Here is a 22,058-nt window from a genome sequence, read left to right as displayed (position 1 = left end):
ACGCACACACACAATAACCAGGTGAGACACACACAATAACCAGGTGAGACACACACAATAACCAGGTGAGACACACACACACACACACACACACACACACACACACACACACACACACACACAATAACCAGGTGAGACACACGCACACACACAATAACCAGGTGAGACACACACAATAACCAGGTGAGACACACACAATAACCAGGTGAGACACACACACACACACACACACAATAACCAGGTGAGACACACACAATAACCAGGTGAGACACACACACACACACACACACACACACACAATAACCAGGTGAGACACACACACACACACACACACACAATAACCAGGTGAGACACACACAATAACCAGGTGAGACACACACACACACACACACACACAATAACCAAGTGAGACACACACAATAACCAGCTGAGACACACACAATAACCAGGTGAGACACACACACACACATACACAATAACCAGGTGAGACACACACACACACACACACAATAACCAGGTGAGACACACACAATAACCAGGTGAGACACACACACACACACACACACACACACACACACACACACACAATAACCAGGTGAGACACACACACACACACACACACAATAACCAGGTGAGACACAAACACACAATAACCAGGTGAGACACACACAATAACCAGGTGAGACACACACACAATAACCAGGTGAGACACACACACAATAACCAGGTGAGACACACACAATAACCAGGTGAGACACACACACACACAATAACCAGGTGAGACACACACACACACACACACAATAACCAAGTGAGAAACACACAATAACCAGGTGAGACACACACAATAACCAGGTGAGACACACACAATAACCAGGTGAGACACACACAATAACCAGGTGAGACACACACAATAACCAGGTGAGACACACACACAATAACCAGGTGAGACACACACAATAACCAGGTGAGACACACACACACACAATAACCAGGTGAGACACACACACACACACACACAATAACCAAGTGAGAAACACACAATAACCAGGTGAGACACACACACAATAACCAGGTGAGACACACACACACAATAACCAGGTGAGACACACACACAATAACCAGGTGAGACACACACACAATAACCAGGTGAGACACACACACACACAATAACCAGGTGAGACACACACACACACACACACACACACACACACACACACACACACACACACACACACACACACAATAACCAGGTGAGACACACACACAATAACCAGGTGAGACACAAACACAATAACCAAGTGAGACACTCCCCCTTTTTCCTCCAAACATAATAATGGTCATTATGGCCAAATAGTTATATTTTTGTTTCATCAGACCAGAGGACATTTCTCCAAAAAATACGATCTTTGTCCCCATGTGCAGTTGCAAACCGTAGTCTGGCTTTTTTATGGCGGTTTTGGAGCAGTGGCTTCTTCATTGCTGAGCGGTCTTTCAGGTTATGTCGATATAGGACTCGTTTTACTGAGGATATAGATACTTTTGTACCTATTTCCTCCTGCATCTTCACAAGGTCCTTTGCTGTTGTTCTGGGATTGATTTGCACTTTTCGCACCAAAGTACGTTCATCTCTAGGAGACAGAAAGCGTCTTCTTCCTGAGCGGTATGACGGCTGTGTGGTCCCATGGTGTTGATACTTGCGTACTATTTTTTGTACAGATGAACGTGGTACCTTCAGGCATTTGGCAATTGCTCCCAAGGATGAACCAGACTTGTGGAGGTCTACACATTTTTTTCTGAGGTCTTGGCTGATTTCTTTTGGTTTTCCCATGGGGTCAAGCAAAGAGGCACTGAGTTTGAAGGTAGGCCTTGAAATACATCCACAGGTACACCTCCAATTGACTCAAATGATGTCAATTAGCCTATCAGAAGCTTCTAAAGCCATGACATCATTTTGGGGAATTTTCCAAGCTGTTTAAAGGCACAGTCAACTTAGTGTATTTAAACTTCTGACCCACTGGAATTGTGATACAATTAATTATAAGTGAAATAATCTGTCTGTAAACATTTGTTGGAAAAATGACTTGTGTCATGCACAAAGAAGATGTCTTAGCCGACTTGCCGAAACTATAGTTTGTTTACAAGAAATTTGTGGAGTTGTTGAAAAACCTAACTGTATGTCAACTTCAGACTTCAACTGTAAATCCACCAGTCCTATTTATAATATCATTCACTAAAATTTAACTTTTTTTTTTATTCTCAATTGGTATATTTGAGTTTAACAACAATATTTGTTGTATTATTTGTTCTGTCTTTTCAGGTGGATTAAACTGAAATTGCAACCAACTTTCTAAGGCTTGTTTAAAAATTAACGATATTTTGCAGATTTTTTCCTTTTCAAACAACTGAAAGTGAGCAGTTGTAATCTGAATAAAGGGAAAAATGACCTTCTTGAACATGGGGTGAGACATTCCTACCAATTTACTAGAGAACCCGTTTGGATTTAAGTATACATGCCTTTAGTGAGAGGTCTAATACTTTAATATTTAATATTTTTTTTCCATCCAAATTCATATTCGTTATATAAATAGGCCCTTTTAATTTTGTCTGGCTTGCCATTCTGTCACGATCGTCTTGCTGAGAGAGAGTGGACCAAGGCGCAGCGTGTGCAAAATACATTCTCTTTTATTTTAGAGAAAGGAAAAAACACGCAACGAACACTTTAACAAACTGAAACAAAACAACAAACGATCGTGAAGCTATAGACCTAAGTGCACACACAAGCTACAAACGTACAACATAGACAATTACCCACAAAACCCCAATGCCTATGACTGCCTTAAATATGGCTCTCAACTAGAGACAATGAACCACAGCTGCCTCTAATTGAGAACCAATCTAGGCAGCCATAGACATACAAACACCTAGACAAGACACTGACCCATATACCATACAAAACCCCTAGACAATACAAAAACACATACATTCCCCATGTCACACCCTGACCTAACTAAAATAATAAAGAAAACAAAGAATACTAAGGCCAGGGCGTGACACATTCCAAATAAAATGTCATCTTTTTTGTTCATATAATTTAAAAAGCAGGTCACTAGGTGTAGGCAAAACCATAAGCAAATAGGTAAACTGTGATATGACTAAAGAGTTAATCAGGGTGATTTTCCACAAATAGACAGGTATTTTCCTTTCCATTGTAGCAAGATCTTATCTATTTTTGCTAACTTTCTATAAAAAGTATTGGAGTGAGATCATTTATTTATCTTGGGATTTCTATACCGAGTATGTCCACATCCCCGTCAGACCATTTTATTGGTAAACTACACGGTAATGTAAAATGTGCATTCTTTTAGTGATCCGATACGTTATATAGTACACTTATCATAATTTGGTTTTAATCCAGAGAGGTTAGCAAAAGTATCTAGATCCTCTATGATGCTGTGGAGGGATTCTAATTGTGGTTTTAAAAGAAAACATGTATCATCAACGTACAATGACACCTTTGTTTTTAAGCCACGGATTTATAATCCCTTAATATTATTGTTGGATCTAATTTTAACAGCTAACATTTCGATGGAAATAATATATAGATATGCCGATAGTGGACAACCTTGTTTTACTCCTCTAGACAGTTTAACACGTTCTGAGATGTAGCCAGTATTTACTGTTTTACACCTAGGGTTACTATACATATCTTTAACCCATTTTATAAGACATTCCCCAAAATTGAAATATTCTAGGCATTTATATTTAAACTCCAGTCATACTTTATCAGAAGCCTTTTCAAAATCAGCTATGAAAACCAGGCCTGGTGTCCCCGATATTTCATAGTATTCTATTGTTTCCAGTACTTGTCTTATATTATCTCCAATGTATTGTCCATGTAAAAAACCTGTCTGATTAGGATCAATAATATCTGACAATACTTTTTCAATTCTATGCGCCAAGCATTTAGGTAGAATTTTAGCATCACAACACTGAAGTGTAAGAGGCCTCCAATTTTTTTAATGGACTGGATCTTTATATATACCACTTTGGTACTGTTTCAGTAAAAAAGATATCAGACCTTCTTGTTGCGTGTCCGATAATCTACCATTTATATAGGAGTGGTTAAAACAAGCTAATAATGGTCCTCTGAGTATGTCAAAAAAAGTTTGGTATACTTCAACTGGTATGCCATCCAGCCCTGGAGTTTTCCCAGCCTTAAAGGCTTTAATTGCATCAAGAAGTTCCTCCTCTGTAATTTGGCTTTCACATGAGTCTTCCTGTACAGATGTTAATTTTACATTATTATTAGGAAAAAAATCCATACAATTAACTTCGGTTAGTGGAGATGGAGGAGACTGAAACGAAAACATATTCTTAAAGTACTTTACTTCCTCTTTCAAAATATCATTCGGTGATTCATGCGTGACTCCATCATTTGTAACAAGTTTCTATAAAAACAAATTGGTAGAATTTCTATTTTGAAGATTGAAAAATAATTTGGTGCATTTTTCCCCATATTCCATCCAGTTGGCTTTATTTTTATAATATATTACACAGGATCTTTCTTTAATCAGTTCCTACATTTCTTTTTGTTTTTCCTCTAACTTATTCTGTGCCTCTATGGTACAGTTTTTATTGCTATCTAACTGTACTGTTTGTCCTTCAATTTGCTTTGTTAATATGGACTCTTTTAATCTAAATTGCTTTTGTTTTATAGATGAGTACTGAATTGCATGGCCTCTAAAGGCACATTTAAAAGTGTCCCATACAATAAGGGGATCTGCTGTACCTATGTTATGTCTGAAAAAGTCAGTTATACATTTTTATGTCCTAGTTATAAACAATTTTTCATCTAGTAGGCTTTGATTAAATTTCCAATATCCTCGCCCACGTGGAAATTCTGTAAGAGTAATATATATGCCAATTATGTGATGATCCGACCGCATTCGGTCCCCTTACTGGTTGGTAGGTGATCAAATACTTATGTCATGCAATAAAATGCAAATTAATTACTTAAAAATCATACAATGTGATTTTCTAGATTTTTGTTTTAGATTCCGTCTCTCACAGTTGAAGTGTACCTATGATAAAAATTACAGACCTCTACATGCTTTGTAAGTAGGAAAACCTGCAAAATCGGCAGTGTATCCAATACTTGTTCTCCCCACTGTACATGTTTTAAAAATCCTGTTTATCTTATTTTCCATAATTAGCTATTAATATTTGTATTAATGTAGGCAATTTATGCAAAGGATTTTACCTCTCACCAGTCTTGCCATTACCAAAATTACATTGCAAGCAAGTATTATATTAGCAAACAATTATTGTGAATCATCCTATATTGTCCCTAACATCTTTTGCTCCCTCGCAACAGTTGTGGGATACACACATACACCCACACACTCATACACACACACACACACACACACACACACACACACACACACACACACACACACACACACACACACACACACACACACTCATACACACACACTCATACACACTCACACACACTCAACCCCTCTCCCCCACACAACCATAGGCTCACATTCTCAACAGTTGCAACATCCCAGAGTCCAACACAAGAAAGGTCTTGATTTACGAATGCATATACAGTTGCAGCTGTATGAGAAGGCCTGCAAAACTGTGCAAAAAAATGGCCAGAAATGGGTAGATTTGATTAACCATTGTCACGTCCTAGATGATGGATGTAATGGATGAAACACCCATTACACGGTCCCCCGTATTGACCATATTCCCAAGCATCTCCATGCAGTCAGACTTTTGATTTTGTGCCACCAGGGCCACAATAATATGCCCCCTCTCTGAATGTCCGAGTGTGACCCCCTCCCCTTGGGTTACTGCAGCTAGTGTTGCCAGCACTGCCACTGCCTGGGTGGGGGCACCCCACCGGAATCCCCCCCGGCTAGGTACAAGGTCGTCAAGGTTCTCATTAGCAGCTTTGAGAATGTCCTTGTATAGTATGCTCTCCCTTTAGGGGGCTTTGGCTTTGCAGGACCAACCCTGCCAAGCAGGCTCAGAATCTTGAGGGGGCAGTGCTGCTCTAGGTCTCGGACCGTATTTTGGCTGCATACAGACCGCTTACAGCAGGCCCATAAAACAGTTAGGGACTTCTCCTTAGTATCTGGGTCATTCAGGTGGGTGTCTAGGGTATAGGGTTGTGGACCGTTCCATCAATATAGGATCATAAATAAATAAATTAGATGTATAATTCATTTAAAAAATGTAGTTCCCCATGATAGGACAATAAATAAGTTAAATGTATAATTTATTTTAAAATGCTGTTCCACCATGACAGGACAATAATTAAATAAATAAATAAGATTTATAATTCATTATCAAAAGTATATCCATCATCTGAACAACATTGAAAGCTCTCTCACACCCCCGCTCACAGCAATACATTGGTTCTGGGATATGCAACCATTTCCTTTCTCACTCAACGCCACACGTTCCCAAACACCAAGAAACACACACCCCACCATCCACACATACTGTGCCTTCTGTTTGCTGAGTGTTTATCTTCACCATGTTGAATTAGTGCTTTTGTGTTCCAATTAGTTATATTTGAAGATATATAGAAAAGCTGTATTTTTTGTTGTATTATTACAATCCATAACCGGGCTAGAATTGTGTTTCATTATTTTCCTCGTCTATAAGAACTTTGTAATTTTTAAAATAGCCATGGAGTAGTCTTTGTTTCTCTGAACAACTGGTTATCAATATATAGTTTATCGACGACGAGAGCTACTCGTTTCCCTTTTAATCGATTTTCCTTGAAAATTGGATACAGAACTTTACGCCATTCTGCAATTTCCTTCGGGAACTGGTCATTCATGGCAATTTTCGTGCCAGCAAGTCTTTTACCCAGGCTTTTAACCATTATTTTATCTTTAAAGAAAGCAAATTTGGCAACGATTGGGCGTTCATACCTCGGCCCGAGTTGGATTTTGTCGATAGCTTCGCGTGGAATCTGAAGCTCTGTAAGGATGAACTCTCTAACTACAGATTCAGGAACTTCTCCTTCTTTCTCTTAGATACCTGTAAGTACCAGATTCCATCTCAAGGATCTAGTCTGTATGTCAAGTAAGGCTTCTCTCAGAACGATGTTCTCCTTTTTAAGTTCATTCACTTCGGTTTCAATCTTATTGACTGTCTCTTTTAGCTTGTTTGTGTCTTTCTCCAATGTCGCAGCTTTTTCATCACTCATCTCGAGGCTTGCCTTCAACTCTTTTATATCCTTACTGACTAGTTCAAGTATACCCAGTTTGTCATTTATTGATTTTATCAGATCGGTTTCGACCTTTACCATTCCCGGTGGTGAAAATATGAAATCGTCTGTGTCTTTCGTTTTGAAATAGGTTCCCCTGTCTTACTCTCCGTCATGTTTGGGTGTTGCTTGTTTTCGTAATATTTGTCGATAAATTTCTCTAGTCTTAAGATTTGTTTTGTGTTATTATCCAGATTGAAGGTTATTACCCACCAGATTGTGTAGTGCTAATATTTAGTCTAACTTACCGATATTGAATATTACGTTTTTATCTTGAGGTGCTCTACATAACTACTTTGAGTCCTCCATCTTCCTTCTCTTTTAGCTGTTTGTTTGTTACCTGTGCATAGTCAGTTCGCCCCCACCTACATGTACAGATTACCGGTGTACCGGTGCCCCCTGTATATAGCCTCGTTATTGTTATTCTTATTGTGTTACTTTTTATTATTATTTTTTATCTTAGCCTACTTGGTAAATATTTTCTTCTTCTTGAACTGCACTGTTGGTTAAGGGCTTGTAAGTAAGCATTTCACGGTAAGGTCTACACTTGTTGTGTTCGGCGCATGTGGCAAATAAAGTTTGATTTGATTTAAAGAGAGACCTAAGACAACACCACAACATGGTAGCAACACAACATGGCAGCAACACATGACAACACAGCAGGGTACAAACATTGTTAGGCACAGACAACAGCACAAAGGGCAAAAAGGTAGAGACAACAATACATCACGTGAAGCAGCCACAACTGTCAGTAAGACTGTCCATGACTGAGTCTTTGAATGTAGAGATAAAACTGTCCAGCTCGTTCCAGTCGCTAGCTGCAGCGAACTGAAAAGAGGAGTGACCCAGAGATGTGTGTGCTTTGGGGACTGTCTAGATTTAACCTTAGCCTGCAGCTTGGATATGTGCTTAGAGAAGGACAGGGTACTATCTAGCCATACTCCCAAGTACATGTATGAGGTACATGTATCAAGCTCTAAACCCTCAGAGGTAGTAGTCACACCTGTGGGGAGGGGGGCACTCTTCTTATAGAACCACAAGACCTTTGTTTTGGAGGTGTTCCGAATAACACTAAGGGTAGAGAAAGCTTGTTGGACACTAAGAAAGCTTTGTTGTGGAGCGTTTAAGATAAAATCCAGGGAGGGTTCTGCTGAGTATAGGACTGTATCATCTGCATATAAATGGATGAGAGAGCTTCCTACTGCCTGAGCTATGTTGCTGATGTAAATTGAGAAGAGGGTGGGGCCTAGGATCGAGCCTTGGGGTACTCCCTTGGTGACAGGCAGTGACTGTTCTGACTTTACACACTGTACTCTTTGAGAGACGTAGTTAGAAGAAAATAAACAACTCAGCCTTATAGAAGAACTCTATTGCATTTAATTATATTATTTTCTATTCCATTAAATGGGATCTAACATGCCTCTCTCTGTCAGGAGATGATTCTGAAGCGGGCAGCTGACATGGCAGAGGTGTTGTATACGACGGTGCCACGCGGCCACAACCAGCTGTTAGGCAGCGGCTCCGTCCACGCCAGCATGATGGCCGTCAACTCCTTCCCCGGGTCAGAGGTCACACAGACAGCCAATCAGGGTGAGCTAAAATATAGGAACCAGGAAGTTAAATGGTTTTGTGTAATGTATGAAAACTACTTTTTTGTCTCGTTCTCTCTGTCTCTTTTTTCTCTTTATTTATCTCTCTCTTTCTTAATTCTCTCTCTCTCTGTCTCTCCTCTCTCTTCCCCCCATCCCCACCTCCTCTCTGTATCACTCTCTTCCCCCTCCTCTCTCGCTCTCTCTCCTCCCCTCTCCCCCTCTCTCTCCTGTCTCCCCTCTCCCTTCCTACCTCTAGGTTACAGTAGGAGTAGCAGCAGTGCATCTCCTCATGGTTATGTCCCCAGCACCACTCCACAGCAGACCAGCTACAGCTCTGTTTCCACTAGCATGAACGGCTACACTGACTCTGGCATGACCACGCTAGGAACCTCACCCAACTTCCTCAACGGGTCAGCCACCAACTCACCCTACGCTAGTGAGTACCACACTACACTGTCCACACTACACACTAAAACCTCCACACTATGTACGCTATACCATTGAGTGCCACAATGAACCCTCCACACTATACCCTGTGCCCTACATGCTATGCCCTACGATAAAAAGAGAGAGCTATAGATGAGAGAAATGTACAATGAAAAAGAAAGGGGCGGTGAAAGACCATTGGTTTCTTTAAGAGTGTCCTTTATGTCTATAATGGCTGTTCTCATTCTCTCTCCTCCTCCCCCAGCTGTCTATAATGGCTGTTCTCATTATCTCTCCTCCTCCCCCCTACATTAAAGACGCTTAATTAAATCAATAAATGAATTGCAGGAGAAGCAATTCAATTCCAGCTCTTTAATTCTCTTGAATGTTAACGCGTATTTTAACATACTCAAATGGACCAGCGATGACAGCAGACACTTTCAATCAAACACAGACACACAGACACACAGAGACACACACACACACACACACACACACACACACACACACACACACACACACACACACACACACACACACACACACACACACACACACACACACTATGCAGACACTTTTGATCAATACCTTCCTGCTGGCCGGCTTACTACTTCCAGTTGTCATTAATTGATTTGTTAGGCCTCCTTCATAAGTGGACTATGGTTGCATCCAAAATGGCACTCTATTGCCTACATACTGCCCTATGTGGCCTGGTCGAAGGTAGAGCACTATATAGGCTGCCATGTGTACTATATAGGCTGCCATTTGTACTATATAGGCTGCCATGTGTACTATATAGGCTGCCATGTGTACTATATAGGCTGTCATGTGTACTATATAGGCTGCCATTTGGACAGGCAGAGCAATAAAATGTAACTGAGGGTATTTTGTGTTTTGGGAACCTATGTCTTGTAATATACCCACACTGTTCCCATAACCTCATGAAATGTTCTGGGAACCTTTAAAGAACTCAAAAAGGCTGCTCCGTCAACATTCTTGCAACATCAAAGGAACGTTTTGTACACCGTGATACAAACATTAACTGACTGTCAGCACAACTGAACAGTTGTAGTGTTTTGGGAACCTATCTCTCGTCATATCACCACAACGTTCCCATAACCTAAATAAACATTCTGGGAACCATTAAAGAACAGATTAAATGTGTTCTAGGAACGATCTTGTAACATCAGGTGAATGTTTTTTGTCCCCTAAAATAAACAGTGTGAATCAACCGCATTACTGGACAGTGTTTTGTGTTTTGGGAAGATATATTTTGTGATGTCCCCATGATGTTCCCACCAGGCTGTTAGCACAACCTAATGAAACATTCGGGGAACCATTAAAGAGCAGACTAAACAACCATTTTGCAACATCAGGCGAACGTTTGATAAAAACATTGTATAATCATCAGCTTGACTGGATAGTTTGGTGTTATGAGAACATTTGCTTCAACCTAGCGAATGTTCTGGGAACTTTCACAGAAACAATTTTGGTTTGCTGGGAAAACATTACTGGTATATTGTGTTATTACATTACCAGGAAACCTAATAACAACTTTATGGGAATGTTATGTGGTGGTTGTTACAGATGTTGTGCACAACATTTTAGTGAATGTTAGGAGAACATTCCAAGGATATTTAATTTAAAAAGTAAAAATAAAAAATAAAAATAAATGTTATCATAACTTTTAAATAAAGCCATAACTAGAATTTAATGGGAATCTTAGCTAATGTTCTGGGAATGTTCCCAGTCTACTGGGTTATCTTTAAAATCTATAACAGCTGAACTGAGTCCTGTTGTCTGTATGATTTATAACAGCTGAACTGAGTCCTGTTGTCTGTATGATCTATAACAGCTGAACTGAGTCCTGTTGTCTGTAAAATCTATAACAGCTGAACTGAGTCCTGTTGTCTGTAAGATCTATAACATCTGAACTGAGTCCTGTTGTCTGTATGACCTATAACAGCTGAACTGAGTCCTGTTGTCTGTATGATCTATAACAGCTGAACTGAGTCCTGTTGTCTGTATGACCTATAACAGCTGAATTGAGTCCTGTTGTCTGTATGATCTATAACAGCTGAACTGAGTCCTGTTGTCTGTAAGATCTATAACAGCTGAACTGAGTCCTGTTGTCTGTATGACCTATAACAGCTGAACTGAGTCCTGTTGTCTGTAAGATCTATAACATCTGAACTGAGTCCTGTTGTCTGTATGACCTATAACAGCTGAACTGAGTCCTGTTGTCTGTATGATCTATAACAGCTGAACTGAGTCCTGTTGTCTGTATGACCTATAACAGCTGAATTGAGTCCTGTTGTCTGTATGATCTATAACAGCTGAACTGAGTCCTGTTGTCTGTAAGATCTATAACAGCTGAACTGAGTCCTGTTGTCTGTAAGATCTATAACAGCTGAACTGAGTCCTGTTGTCTGTAAGATCTATAACAGCTGAACTGAGTCCTGTTGTCTGTAAGATCTATAACAGCTGAACTGAGTCCTGTTGTCTGTAAGATCTATAACAGCTGAACTGAGTCCTGTTGTCTGTAAGATCTATAACAGCTGAACTGAGTCCTGTTGTCTGTAAGATCTATAACAGCTGAACTGAGTCCTGTTGTCTGTAAGATCTATAACAGCTGAACTGAGTCCTGTTATCCCTCCTGTTGTCATCTGTTGACCAGTCCCCTTCTGTTCCTCTCGCCTCCCCCTCCTCTGTTCCCGTCCCTCTCTCTAATCCTGCATCTATCCTCCTCGTTCCTCCTTTCTTTCCTGCCCTCCCCCTCAAACCTCTCCCTCCTCCCTGCCCCTTCTCTCTCTCCCTCTCTCTCTCTCCCTCCCCCCCTCTCCCCCCCCCCCCTCTCTCCTACCTATCCCTCCTCTCTCACTCTCTCTCCTCCTGCCTCCCCACTCTCCCTCCTCCTCTCTATCTTTCTCTCTCCTCCAGTCGTTCCCTCCAGTCCCACCATGGCCTCCACCACCAATCTTCCCTCTAATTGCAGTAGTTCTTCAGGCATCTTCTCCTTCTCTCCGGCCAACATGGTGTCTGCTGCGGTCAAACAGAAGAGCGCCTTCGCCCCCGTTATACGGCCGCAGACCTCCCCTCCACTCACCTGCACCAGCACTATTGCTAACGGACTGCAAGGTAAGCTAGCATGTTGGCTAGTTAACATGCTAGCGAGGCAGTAATTAGTCTATGGAAAGTTAGCCAATTAGTCTATGGCCTGTTGATGAGTTAGCTAGAGTCAAGCCAACTCTATACCTCTCTCGATACCCCCATCCCCTTTTATAATAATGTTGTGGTTTTCTTTACCCTTCTCTCCCAATTTCCCCTCTTTGTCCCCCCCCCCCCCCCCCCCCCTCTTTCTATCTCCCTCTCTTCCTCCCCTCCAGTAGATCAGTCTTTTGTGGACTCCCCCTCCAGCTCTCTTCAGGGTCTGGCCTTCTCCTGAAGTATGTTATCTCTCTCTCTCTCTTTCTTCATTTAATCACCCATCAAACCTTCTCTTCTCCTCCCTCTTTTCTGTTGATTATATTGGTTCACTCCACCCTCCATCACTCCCTCTCCACAGGGGGTTTTCTCCTCTTTTCCTTGTCCACGGGACTTCCCTTTCTCTGTATTTGTCTTCCTCTAGTCCAGTTGTTTCTCATATGATCAGAGGAAGCCAGTGGTGTGTTGTGGCTAATACTAAGCTAGCTGAAAATAGCTTTAAGGTTTAGCCCTTCAGAGAGGCTGAAGTGTTGTGTTGACTTTGTGGGTCATACGAAAAAAAACTAAATCCTTCAGGTTGGTCACAGCAGGGAAACAGTGAATCATGTGGGAACTACTGCTTTAGTCTGCCATAAGGTCTATCCACTGCTTTAGTCTGCCATAAGGTCTATCCACTGCTTTAGTCTGCCATAAGGTCTATCCACTGCTTTAGTCTGCCATAAGGTCTACCCACTGCTTTAGTCTGCCATAAGGTCTATCCACTGCTTTAGTCTGCCATAAGGTCTATCCACTGCTTTAGTCTACCATAAGGTCTATCCACTGCTTTAGTTTGCCATAAGGTCTATCCACTGCTTTAGTCTGCCATAAGGTCTATCCACTGCTTTAGTCTGCCATAAGGTCTATCCACTGCTTTAGTCTGCCATAAGGTCTATCCACTGCTTTAGTCTGCCATAAGGTCTATCTACTACTTTAGTCTGCCATAAGGTCTATCTACTGCTTTAGTCTGCCATAAGGTCTATCCACTGCTTTAGTCTGCCATAAGGTCTATCCACTGCTTTAGTCTGCCATAAGGTCTATCCACTGCTTTAGTCTGTCATAAGGTCTATCCACTGCTTTAGTCTGCCATAAGGTCTATCCACTGCTTTAGTCTGCCATAAGGTCTATCCACTGCTTTAGTCTGCCATAAGGTCTATCCACTGCTTTAGTCTGCCATAAGGTCTATCCACTGCTTTAGTCTGCCATAAGGTCTATCCACTGCTTTAGTCTGCCATAAGGTCTATCCACTGCTTTAGTCTGCCATAAGGTCTATCCACTGCTTTAGTCTACCATAAGGTCTATCCATTGTTTTAGTCTGCCATAAGGTCTATCCATTGTTTTAGTCTACCAGAAGGTCCATACAGGTTGATAGAGGTTCTCTCTCCCTCTCTCCTCTCTTCCTCTCTTCTTTCTCCTCTCTTCTCTCTCATCTCTCCCTCTCTTCCTCTCTCCCTCTCTCCCTCTCTTCTCCCTCTCTCTCTTCCTCTTTTCCTCTCTTCCCCTCTACACAGTTACCTGTCCATCGGTGTGCTGCTCAGACACACAGAAACACAGAATCACACACACACAGCTCCTTCTTTAATCCCACAGAGCTGGAGACACTTAGGACTTAAGCAGAGAATTAGTGGAGTGGAGCAGGACAGGAATCCCTCTGTGGTCTCCGTATAAAGGGGGTGGGGGAGTGAGGATATAGCCTCGGTGTCATGGGGAAGGAGGGGGATGAGAACAGGGGTGAGGAGGGGAGGGAGAGAAAAAAGGTAGGGTTTGAGAGGGACCATAAGGACGTTAAGGGGAGAGGTTGATTAAGGTAAGGTTTTAGAGGGAGCATAAGGAAGTTAAGGGGAGAGGTTGATTAAGGTAAGGTTTTAGAGGGAGCATAAGGAAGTTAAGGGGAGAGGTTGATTAAGGTAAGGTTTTAGAGGGAGCATAAGGAAGTAAGGGGAGAGGTTGATTAAGGTAGGGTTTGAGAGGGAGCATACGAGAAGGGGAGAGGTTGATAAAGGTAGGGTTTGAGAGGGAGCATAAGGGAAGTAAGGGGAGAGGTTGATTAAGGTAGGGTTTGAGAGGGAGAATATTTTATTTATTTATTTATTTTATTTGACCTTTATTTAACTAGGCAAGTCAGTTAAGAACACATTCTTATTTTCAATGACGGCCTAGGAACGCTGGGTTAACTGCCTTGTTCAGGGGTAGAACGACAGATTTTAAGGGAAGTTAAGGGGAGAGGTTGATTGAGGTAGGGTTTGAGAGGGAGCATAAGGGAAGTTAAGGGGAGAGGTTGATAAAGGTAGGGTTTGAGAGGGAGCATAAGGGAAGTTAAGGGGAGAGGTTGATTAGAAGAAAACCAACTGACTATGTTCTTCACTGTCTATAATACCAGTCACATCAAAACCACACACATGACTCCAATCTAAATCTATTGACACATCAAAACCACACATGACTCCAATCTAAATCTATTGACACATCAAAACCACACACATGACTCCAATCTAAATCTATTGACACATCAAAACCACACACATGACTCCAATCTAAATCTATTGACACATCAAAACCAGACATGACTCCAATCTAAATCTATTGACACATCGAAACCACACACATGGCTCCAATCTAAATCTATTGACACATCAAAACCACACACATGACTCCAATCTAAATCTATTGACACATCAAAACCACACACATGACTCCAATCTAAATCTATTGACACATCAAAACCACACACATGACTCCAATCTAAATCTATTGACACATCAAAACCACACATGACTCCAATCTAAATCTATTGACACATCAAAACCACACATGACTCCAATCTAAATCTATTGACACATCAAAACCACACACATGACTCCAATCTAAATCTATTGGCACATCAAAACCACACACATGACTCCAATCTAAATCTATTGACACATCAAAACCACACACATGACTCCAATCTAAATCTATTGACACATCAAAACCACACATGACTCCAATCTAAATCTATTGACACATCAAAACCACACACATGACTCCAATCTAAATCTATTGACACATCAAAACCACACATGACTCCAATCTAAATCTATTGACACATCAAAACCACACACATGACTCCAATCTAAATCTATTGACACATCAAAACCACACATGACTCCAATCTAAATCTATTGACACATCAAAACCACACACATGGCTCCAATCTAAATCTATTAACACATCAAAACCACACAGGAATCCAATCTAAATCTATTGACACATCGAAACCACACACATGGCTCCAATCTAAATCTATTGACACATCAAAACCACACATGACTCCAATCTAAATCTATTGACACATCAAAACCACACACATGACTCCAATCTAAATCTATTGGCACATCAAAACCACACACATGACTCCAATCTAAATCTATTGACACATCAAAACCACACACATGACTCCAATCTAAATCTATTGACACATCAAAACCACACATGACTCCAATCTAAATCTATTGACACATCAAAACCACACACATGACTCCAATCTAAATCTATTGACACATCAAAACCACACATGACTCCAATCTAAATCTATTGACACATCAAAACCACACACATGACTCCAATCTAAATCTATTGACACATCAAAACCACACATGACTCCAATCTAAATCTATTGACACATCAAAACCACACACATGGCTCCAATCTAAATCTATTAACACATCAAAACCACACAGGAATCCAATCTAAATCTATTGACACATCGAAACCACACACATGGCTCCAATCTAAATCTATTGACACATCAAAACCACACACATGACTCCAATCTAAATCTATTGACACATCAAAACCACACACATGACTCCAATCTAAATCTATTGACACATCAAAACCACACACATGACTCCAATCTAAATCTATTGACACATCAAAACCACACACATGACTCCAATCTAAATCTATTGACACATCAAAACCAGACATGACTCCAATCTAAATCTATTGACACATCAAAACCACACATGACTCCAATCTAAATCTATTGACACATCAAAACCACACACATGACTCCAATCTAAATCTATTGACACATCAAAACCACACATGACTCCAATCTAAATCTATTGACACATCAAAACCAGACATGACTCCAATCTAAATCTATTGACACATCAAAACCAGACATGACTCCAATCTAAATCTATTGACACATCAAAACCACACATGACTCCAATCTAAATCTATTGACACATCAAAACCAGACATGACTCCAATCTAAATCTATTGACACATCAAAACCACACACATGACTCCAATCTAAATCTATTGACACATCAAAACCACACACATGACTCCAATCTAAATCTATTGACACATCAAAACCACACACATGACTCCAATCTAAATCTATTGACACATCAAAACCACACATGACTCCAATCTAAATCTATTGACACATCAAAACCACACATGACTCCAATCTAAATCTATTGACACATCAAAACCACACACATGACTCCAATCTAAATCTATTGACACATCAAAACCACACAGGAATCCAATCTAAATCTATTGACACATCAAAACCACACACATGACTCCAATCTAAATCTATTGACACATCAAAACCACACATGACTCCAATCTAAATCTATTGACACATCAAAACCACACATGACTCCAATCTAAATCTATTGACACATCAAAACCACACACATGACTCCAATCTAAATCTATTGACACATCAAAACCACACAGGAATCCAATCTAAATCTATTGACACATCGAAACTACACATGACTCCAATCTAAATCTATTGACACATCAAAACCACACACATGACTCCAATCTAAATCTATTGACACATCAAAACCACACAGGAATCCAATCTAAATCTATTGACACATCAAAACCACACACATGACTCCAATCTAAATCTATTGACACATCAAAACCACACAGGAATCCAATCTAAATCTATTGACACATCGAAACTACACATGACTCCAATCTAAATCTATTGACACATCAAAACCACACACATGACTCCAATCTAAATCTATTGACACATCAAAACCACACAGGAATCCAATCTAAATCTATTGACACATCGAAACCACACACATGGCTCCAATCTAAATCTATTGACACATCAAAACCACACATGATTCCAATCTAAATCTATTGACACATCAAAACCACACACATGACTCCAATCAAAAACAACGTCTATTAACCATGAGCCTATTTATTTTAACTTTTTCCTGTCTCATCTGTCATCACTTCATGTTGGCACTATGAGAGAGAAGCACACGATAAGGCAGCAGAATCGGTGGCGTACCGCAGTTTCCTGGGGCCGTATTGATCAGCAGAAACACAAACCAGTCTAATGGGAATGAGTGGCAATAGAGACATAATCCTGATTTGAACTATACAGGGAAATAAAATAAGGCATGTGTTATATCAGACATTTTGTGTAATAGAATTATTAATCATGAATACAGTTCATATGGGTTTTATACATATTTTCTTATAAATAACCTCTAAAATATATCCAAACAAACCATTAAAAATTAAACAGAGCCCGTGCAGGAGTGTGTGGTACGCTAGTGAACGCAATCCAAAGGGTTACAGTTAACAGGCCTTAAATGGCACCCTATTCTCTACATAGTGCACTACTTGGCCATGTGTAGTGCACTACATAGGGGATTGGGGCTCATGGGACATAGTCTTGGAAGAGCTGGTTAGATCACAGCATAGCATGAAGAGATTCTGAAAACACAACGAGAGTGGAAGGCTGTTTCAACTGCAGCCTGTGTTCCAAGTTGGCGGAAACACAGAGGGATGTTTTGGTTTTGAGGGGGTGAGAGAGAGAGAGAGAGAAAGTGAGAGGGGAAAGGGGGATGAGAGAGAGAGAGATATCTTTGTACACCAGATGCTGGAACACATTTGCCGTTATGTGACTGTTCTGATGACGGATGAAACACAGACTGACCTTTCTCTCTGTGTGTTTCTCTCTCTCTCTGTTTCTCTCTCTTTCTTTCTCTCTGTCTCTGTCTCACTCCTTTTCCTCTCTTCCCACGAACAGTGATTCCCGGGATGATTGATCCATCCATGTAGATCTGTGAACGTTGAAAATTTGGGAATGTTGACAGGGAGAGAACATGTCTGACGTGTCTCTGTGTCACACTCAAACCCTCTGGACCTGAACAGAACACTGAACTCAAAATGGTTAAACTCAGGCCTTTCTAGAAGGAATCTCATTGGAAGGAAGAAGGAAGAAGAAAACGACAAACATAACATTTGTTGATGTCATTTCCTTCCTGGTGAACTTGTGAACCTTCTCAGACACACCTTGGAGTCGAATAATACAGTTATTTAAATTGAATTGAATCAAACTTAATTTAATCAAACTGAATTTAATGTAATTTAATTGAGGAAGGACTGTAAGATGCCTCATGACCGTGTCCACATCACAATTGAGTGACAATAGTACAGACCTCATGACAAAAGCATTTATTTGTATGTGTATTTATTGGTATAATGTTTAAGTTAGATCTATTGTATGCCTTCCTACAGACTGTAACACATACAAACAACACTGATGCTGATTGGTTATAAGGGTTTATGTAAGTAGATTGCTCTGACATGACTGGATAGGAGTTAACATGGGTTGTAACTAAGCTGTCTTGTATCAGTTTACATTTAGTAACTGTAAACAAACACTGTATAGCCTCAAAACACAGTTCAAATTATAATGTCCATATCATGGATGGTCATGCCTTGCATCCATAGCCATGTCTAGGAATTTGAGAGTGGTTACATTTCTCCATCTCTCAGCTTTTTACTGAAACGGTGGCGGGGACCATACTTTGTTATTGTTTCAACTGTGGATTGTCCTTTTAAAGGATTCAAACAGACTGAGCTGAAATAACTTTTGACAAAGATTTTTGCTGCTAACTTATCACAGAAATAGAATCAGAGATGTGCAATTCCCTTTTAATTTCAATCAGAAAACACATTTGATGAAATATCAGATTAGAATTACAATTTATGTAATATATTTGTGTCTATAAATATAAAAATGATGGGTTTATGATTTGATTTATTTTACTTTGTTTTACCAAAGTTATACTTCTAAATATAATATAAACATGAATATGTCTTAAGGCAGCTCTCGACACAGATGGTCATTTCACTGTCAAGCTCTCATCATCTATACTTTGCAAAAATGAGAACCACGGATTTGGATACAAAACAGTGATTTCTGTATAAAGTTCTCATTTAAATAATGTATTTATCTTTTGGATGTGTACATTTTGCATTGCTTCTTGACCCTAATTCTAGCTTGTTCTGTGTTAGTTTATAAGTGTCAAAGTGTCACAGAGTTATGTTTTGTCACCCACTGTGTAAATGTGATCTCACATGTTGTATTTTGTATTTAGTTTGTTTGGGGCTGTATTGTCTAGACATTGTTATTTCCCATCCCAAAATGTTATCTATTTTATTTATTTTTATTTGTAGGTTAATAAAAGTTTAGTTTTTCCTGATTTGAAAAAGTTTTTTTAAATGTTATGTCCAAGAGCAGCATCTTATTCTGATAGCAGTTGGTTTGGATTTCCACCAACTGTCGTTTTCTAATCTAAACTCCAAAGTCCAAACATCAGTCCATGCTCCACCCTGGTTACCACTTTACAGTATTTACACACACTCAAACACTTTATTCACCTTAGTCAACCGTTTCCTCCTCTCCCTCTCCTCCACCTCTTCTTCTCCTTCTCCCTCTATCTTTCTCTCTATTGGTCCGTTTTTTTTATCTTTCTCTTTATTGGTCCGTTTTTCTCTCTTTCTCTCTATTGGTCCGTTTTTCTCTCTCTTTCTCTCTATTGGTCTGTTTTTCTCTCTTTCTCTTTATTGGTCCGTTTTTCTCTATCTTTCTCTCTATTGGTCCGTTTTTCTCTCTCTTTCTCTCTATTGGTCCATTTTTCTCTATCTTTCTCTATTGGTCTGTTTTCCTCTCTTTCTCTCTTTCTCTCTATTGGTCCGTTTTTCTCTCTTTCTCTCTATTGGTCCGTTTTTCTCCAGCTTTCTCTCTATTGGTCCGTTTTTCTCTATCTTTCTCTCTATTGGTCTGTTTTTCTCTCTTTCTCTCTATTGGTCTGTTTTTCTCTCTTTCTCTCTATTGGTCCGTTTTTCTCTATCTTTCTCTCTATTGGTCTGTTTTTCTCCCTTTCTCTCTATTGGTCTGTTTTTCTCTATCTTTCTCTCTGTCAGTCCATTGTGCGTCTTCAAGCTGTTGCCGGACATAGAATCGGACTTTCTGTTCTTGAGAATTTTGCGCAGAAGACTGCCTGTTGATAGACTTGGGTGTTGTCAGGTGCTGGCGTGAAGCTTTCACCGTGCTGGTCAGATCGAGGAGGGGTTGGCGTGAAGCTTTCACCGTGCTGGTCAGATCGAGGAGGGGTTGGCGTGAAGCTTTCACCATGCTGTTCAGATTGAGGAGGGGTTGGCGTGAAGCTTTCACCATGCTGTTCAGATCGAGGAGGGGTTGGCGTGAAGCTTTCACCATGCTGTTCAGATCGAGGAGGGGTTGGCGTGAAGCTTTCACCATGCTGTTCAGATCGAGGAGGGGTTGGCGTGAAGCTTTCACCATGCTGTTCAGATTGAGGAGGGGTTGGCGTGAAGCTTTCACCATGCTGTTTAGATCGAGGAGGGGTTGGCGTGAAGCTTTCACCATGCTGTTTAGATCGAGGAGGGGTTGGCGTGAAGCTTTCACCATGCTGTTCAGATTGAGGAGGGGTTGGTGTGAAGCTTTCACCATGCTGTTCAGATTGAGGAGGGGTTGGTGTGAAGCTTTCACCGTGCTGTTCAGATCGAGGAGGGGTTGGTGTGAAGCTTTCACCATGCTGTTCAGATCGAGGAGGGGTTGGTGTGAAGCTTTCACCGTGCTGTTCAGATCGAGGAGGGGTTGGTGTGAAGCTTTCACCATGCTGTTCAGATCGAGGAGGGGTTGGTGTGAAGCTTTCACCGTGCTGTTCAGATCGAGGAGGGGTTGGTGTGAAGCTTTCACCGTGCTGTTCAGATCGAGGAGGGGTTGGTGTGAAGCTTTCACCGTGCTGGTCAGATCGAGGAGGGGTTGGTGTGAAGCTTTCACCATGCTGGTCAGATCGAGGAGGGGTTGGCGTGAAGCTTTCACCGTGCTGTTCAGATCGAGGAGGGGTTGGCGTGAAGCTTTCACCGTGCTGTTCAGATCGAGGAGGGGTTGGCGTGAAGCTTTCACCGTGCTGTTCAGATCGAGGAGGGGTTGGCGTGAAGCTTTCACCGTGCTGTTCAGATCGAGGAGGGTTTGGCGTGAAGCGTTCACCATGCTGTTCAGATCGAGGAGGGGTTGGCGTGAAGCTTTCACCATGCTGTTCAGATCGAGGAGGGGTTGGCGTGAAGCTTTCACCATGCTGTTCAGATCGAGGAGGGTTGGCGTGAAGCTTTCACCATGCTGTTCAGATCGAGGAGGGGTTGGC

General features: G+C 40.9%; 1 protein-coding gene across 1 annotated transcript in view; it reads left to right on the top strand.

Moving 5' to 3' along the window:
• The window catches only part of LOC120042908 (transcription factor COE1-A-like), a 109,350-nt gene extending 89,262 nt beyond the window's left edge, over nt 1-20,088 (top strand). Inside the window, exons 13-16 of the mRNA XM_038987674.1 lie at nt 8,731-8,887; nt 9,146-9,325; nt 12,256-12,453; nt 18,629-20,088. Of these exons, the coding sequence (XP_038843602.1) occupies nt 8,731-8,887; nt 9,146-9,325; nt 12,256-12,453; nt 18,629-18,660 (567 nt within the window). The 3' untranslated portion in view covers nt 18,661-20,088. The remainder of the gene's footprint in view (nt 1-8,730; nt 8,888-9,145; nt 9,326-12,255; nt 12,454-18,628) is intronic.
• Nucleotides 20,089-22,058: the final 1,970 nt, after the last annotated feature.

Source organism: Salvelinus namaycush, unplaced genomic scaffold, assembly GCF_016432855.1.
Source record: "Salvelinus namaycush isolate Seneca unplaced genomic scaffold, SaNama_1.0 Scaffold80, whole genome shotgun sequence".
NCBI lineage: Eukaryota > Metazoa > Chordata > Actinopteri > Salmoniformes > Salmonidae > Salvelinus > Salvelinus namaycush.
The sequence above is the reverse complement of the archived record's forward strand: the minus strand, read 5'-3'. Positions and strand labels throughout refer to the sequence as shown.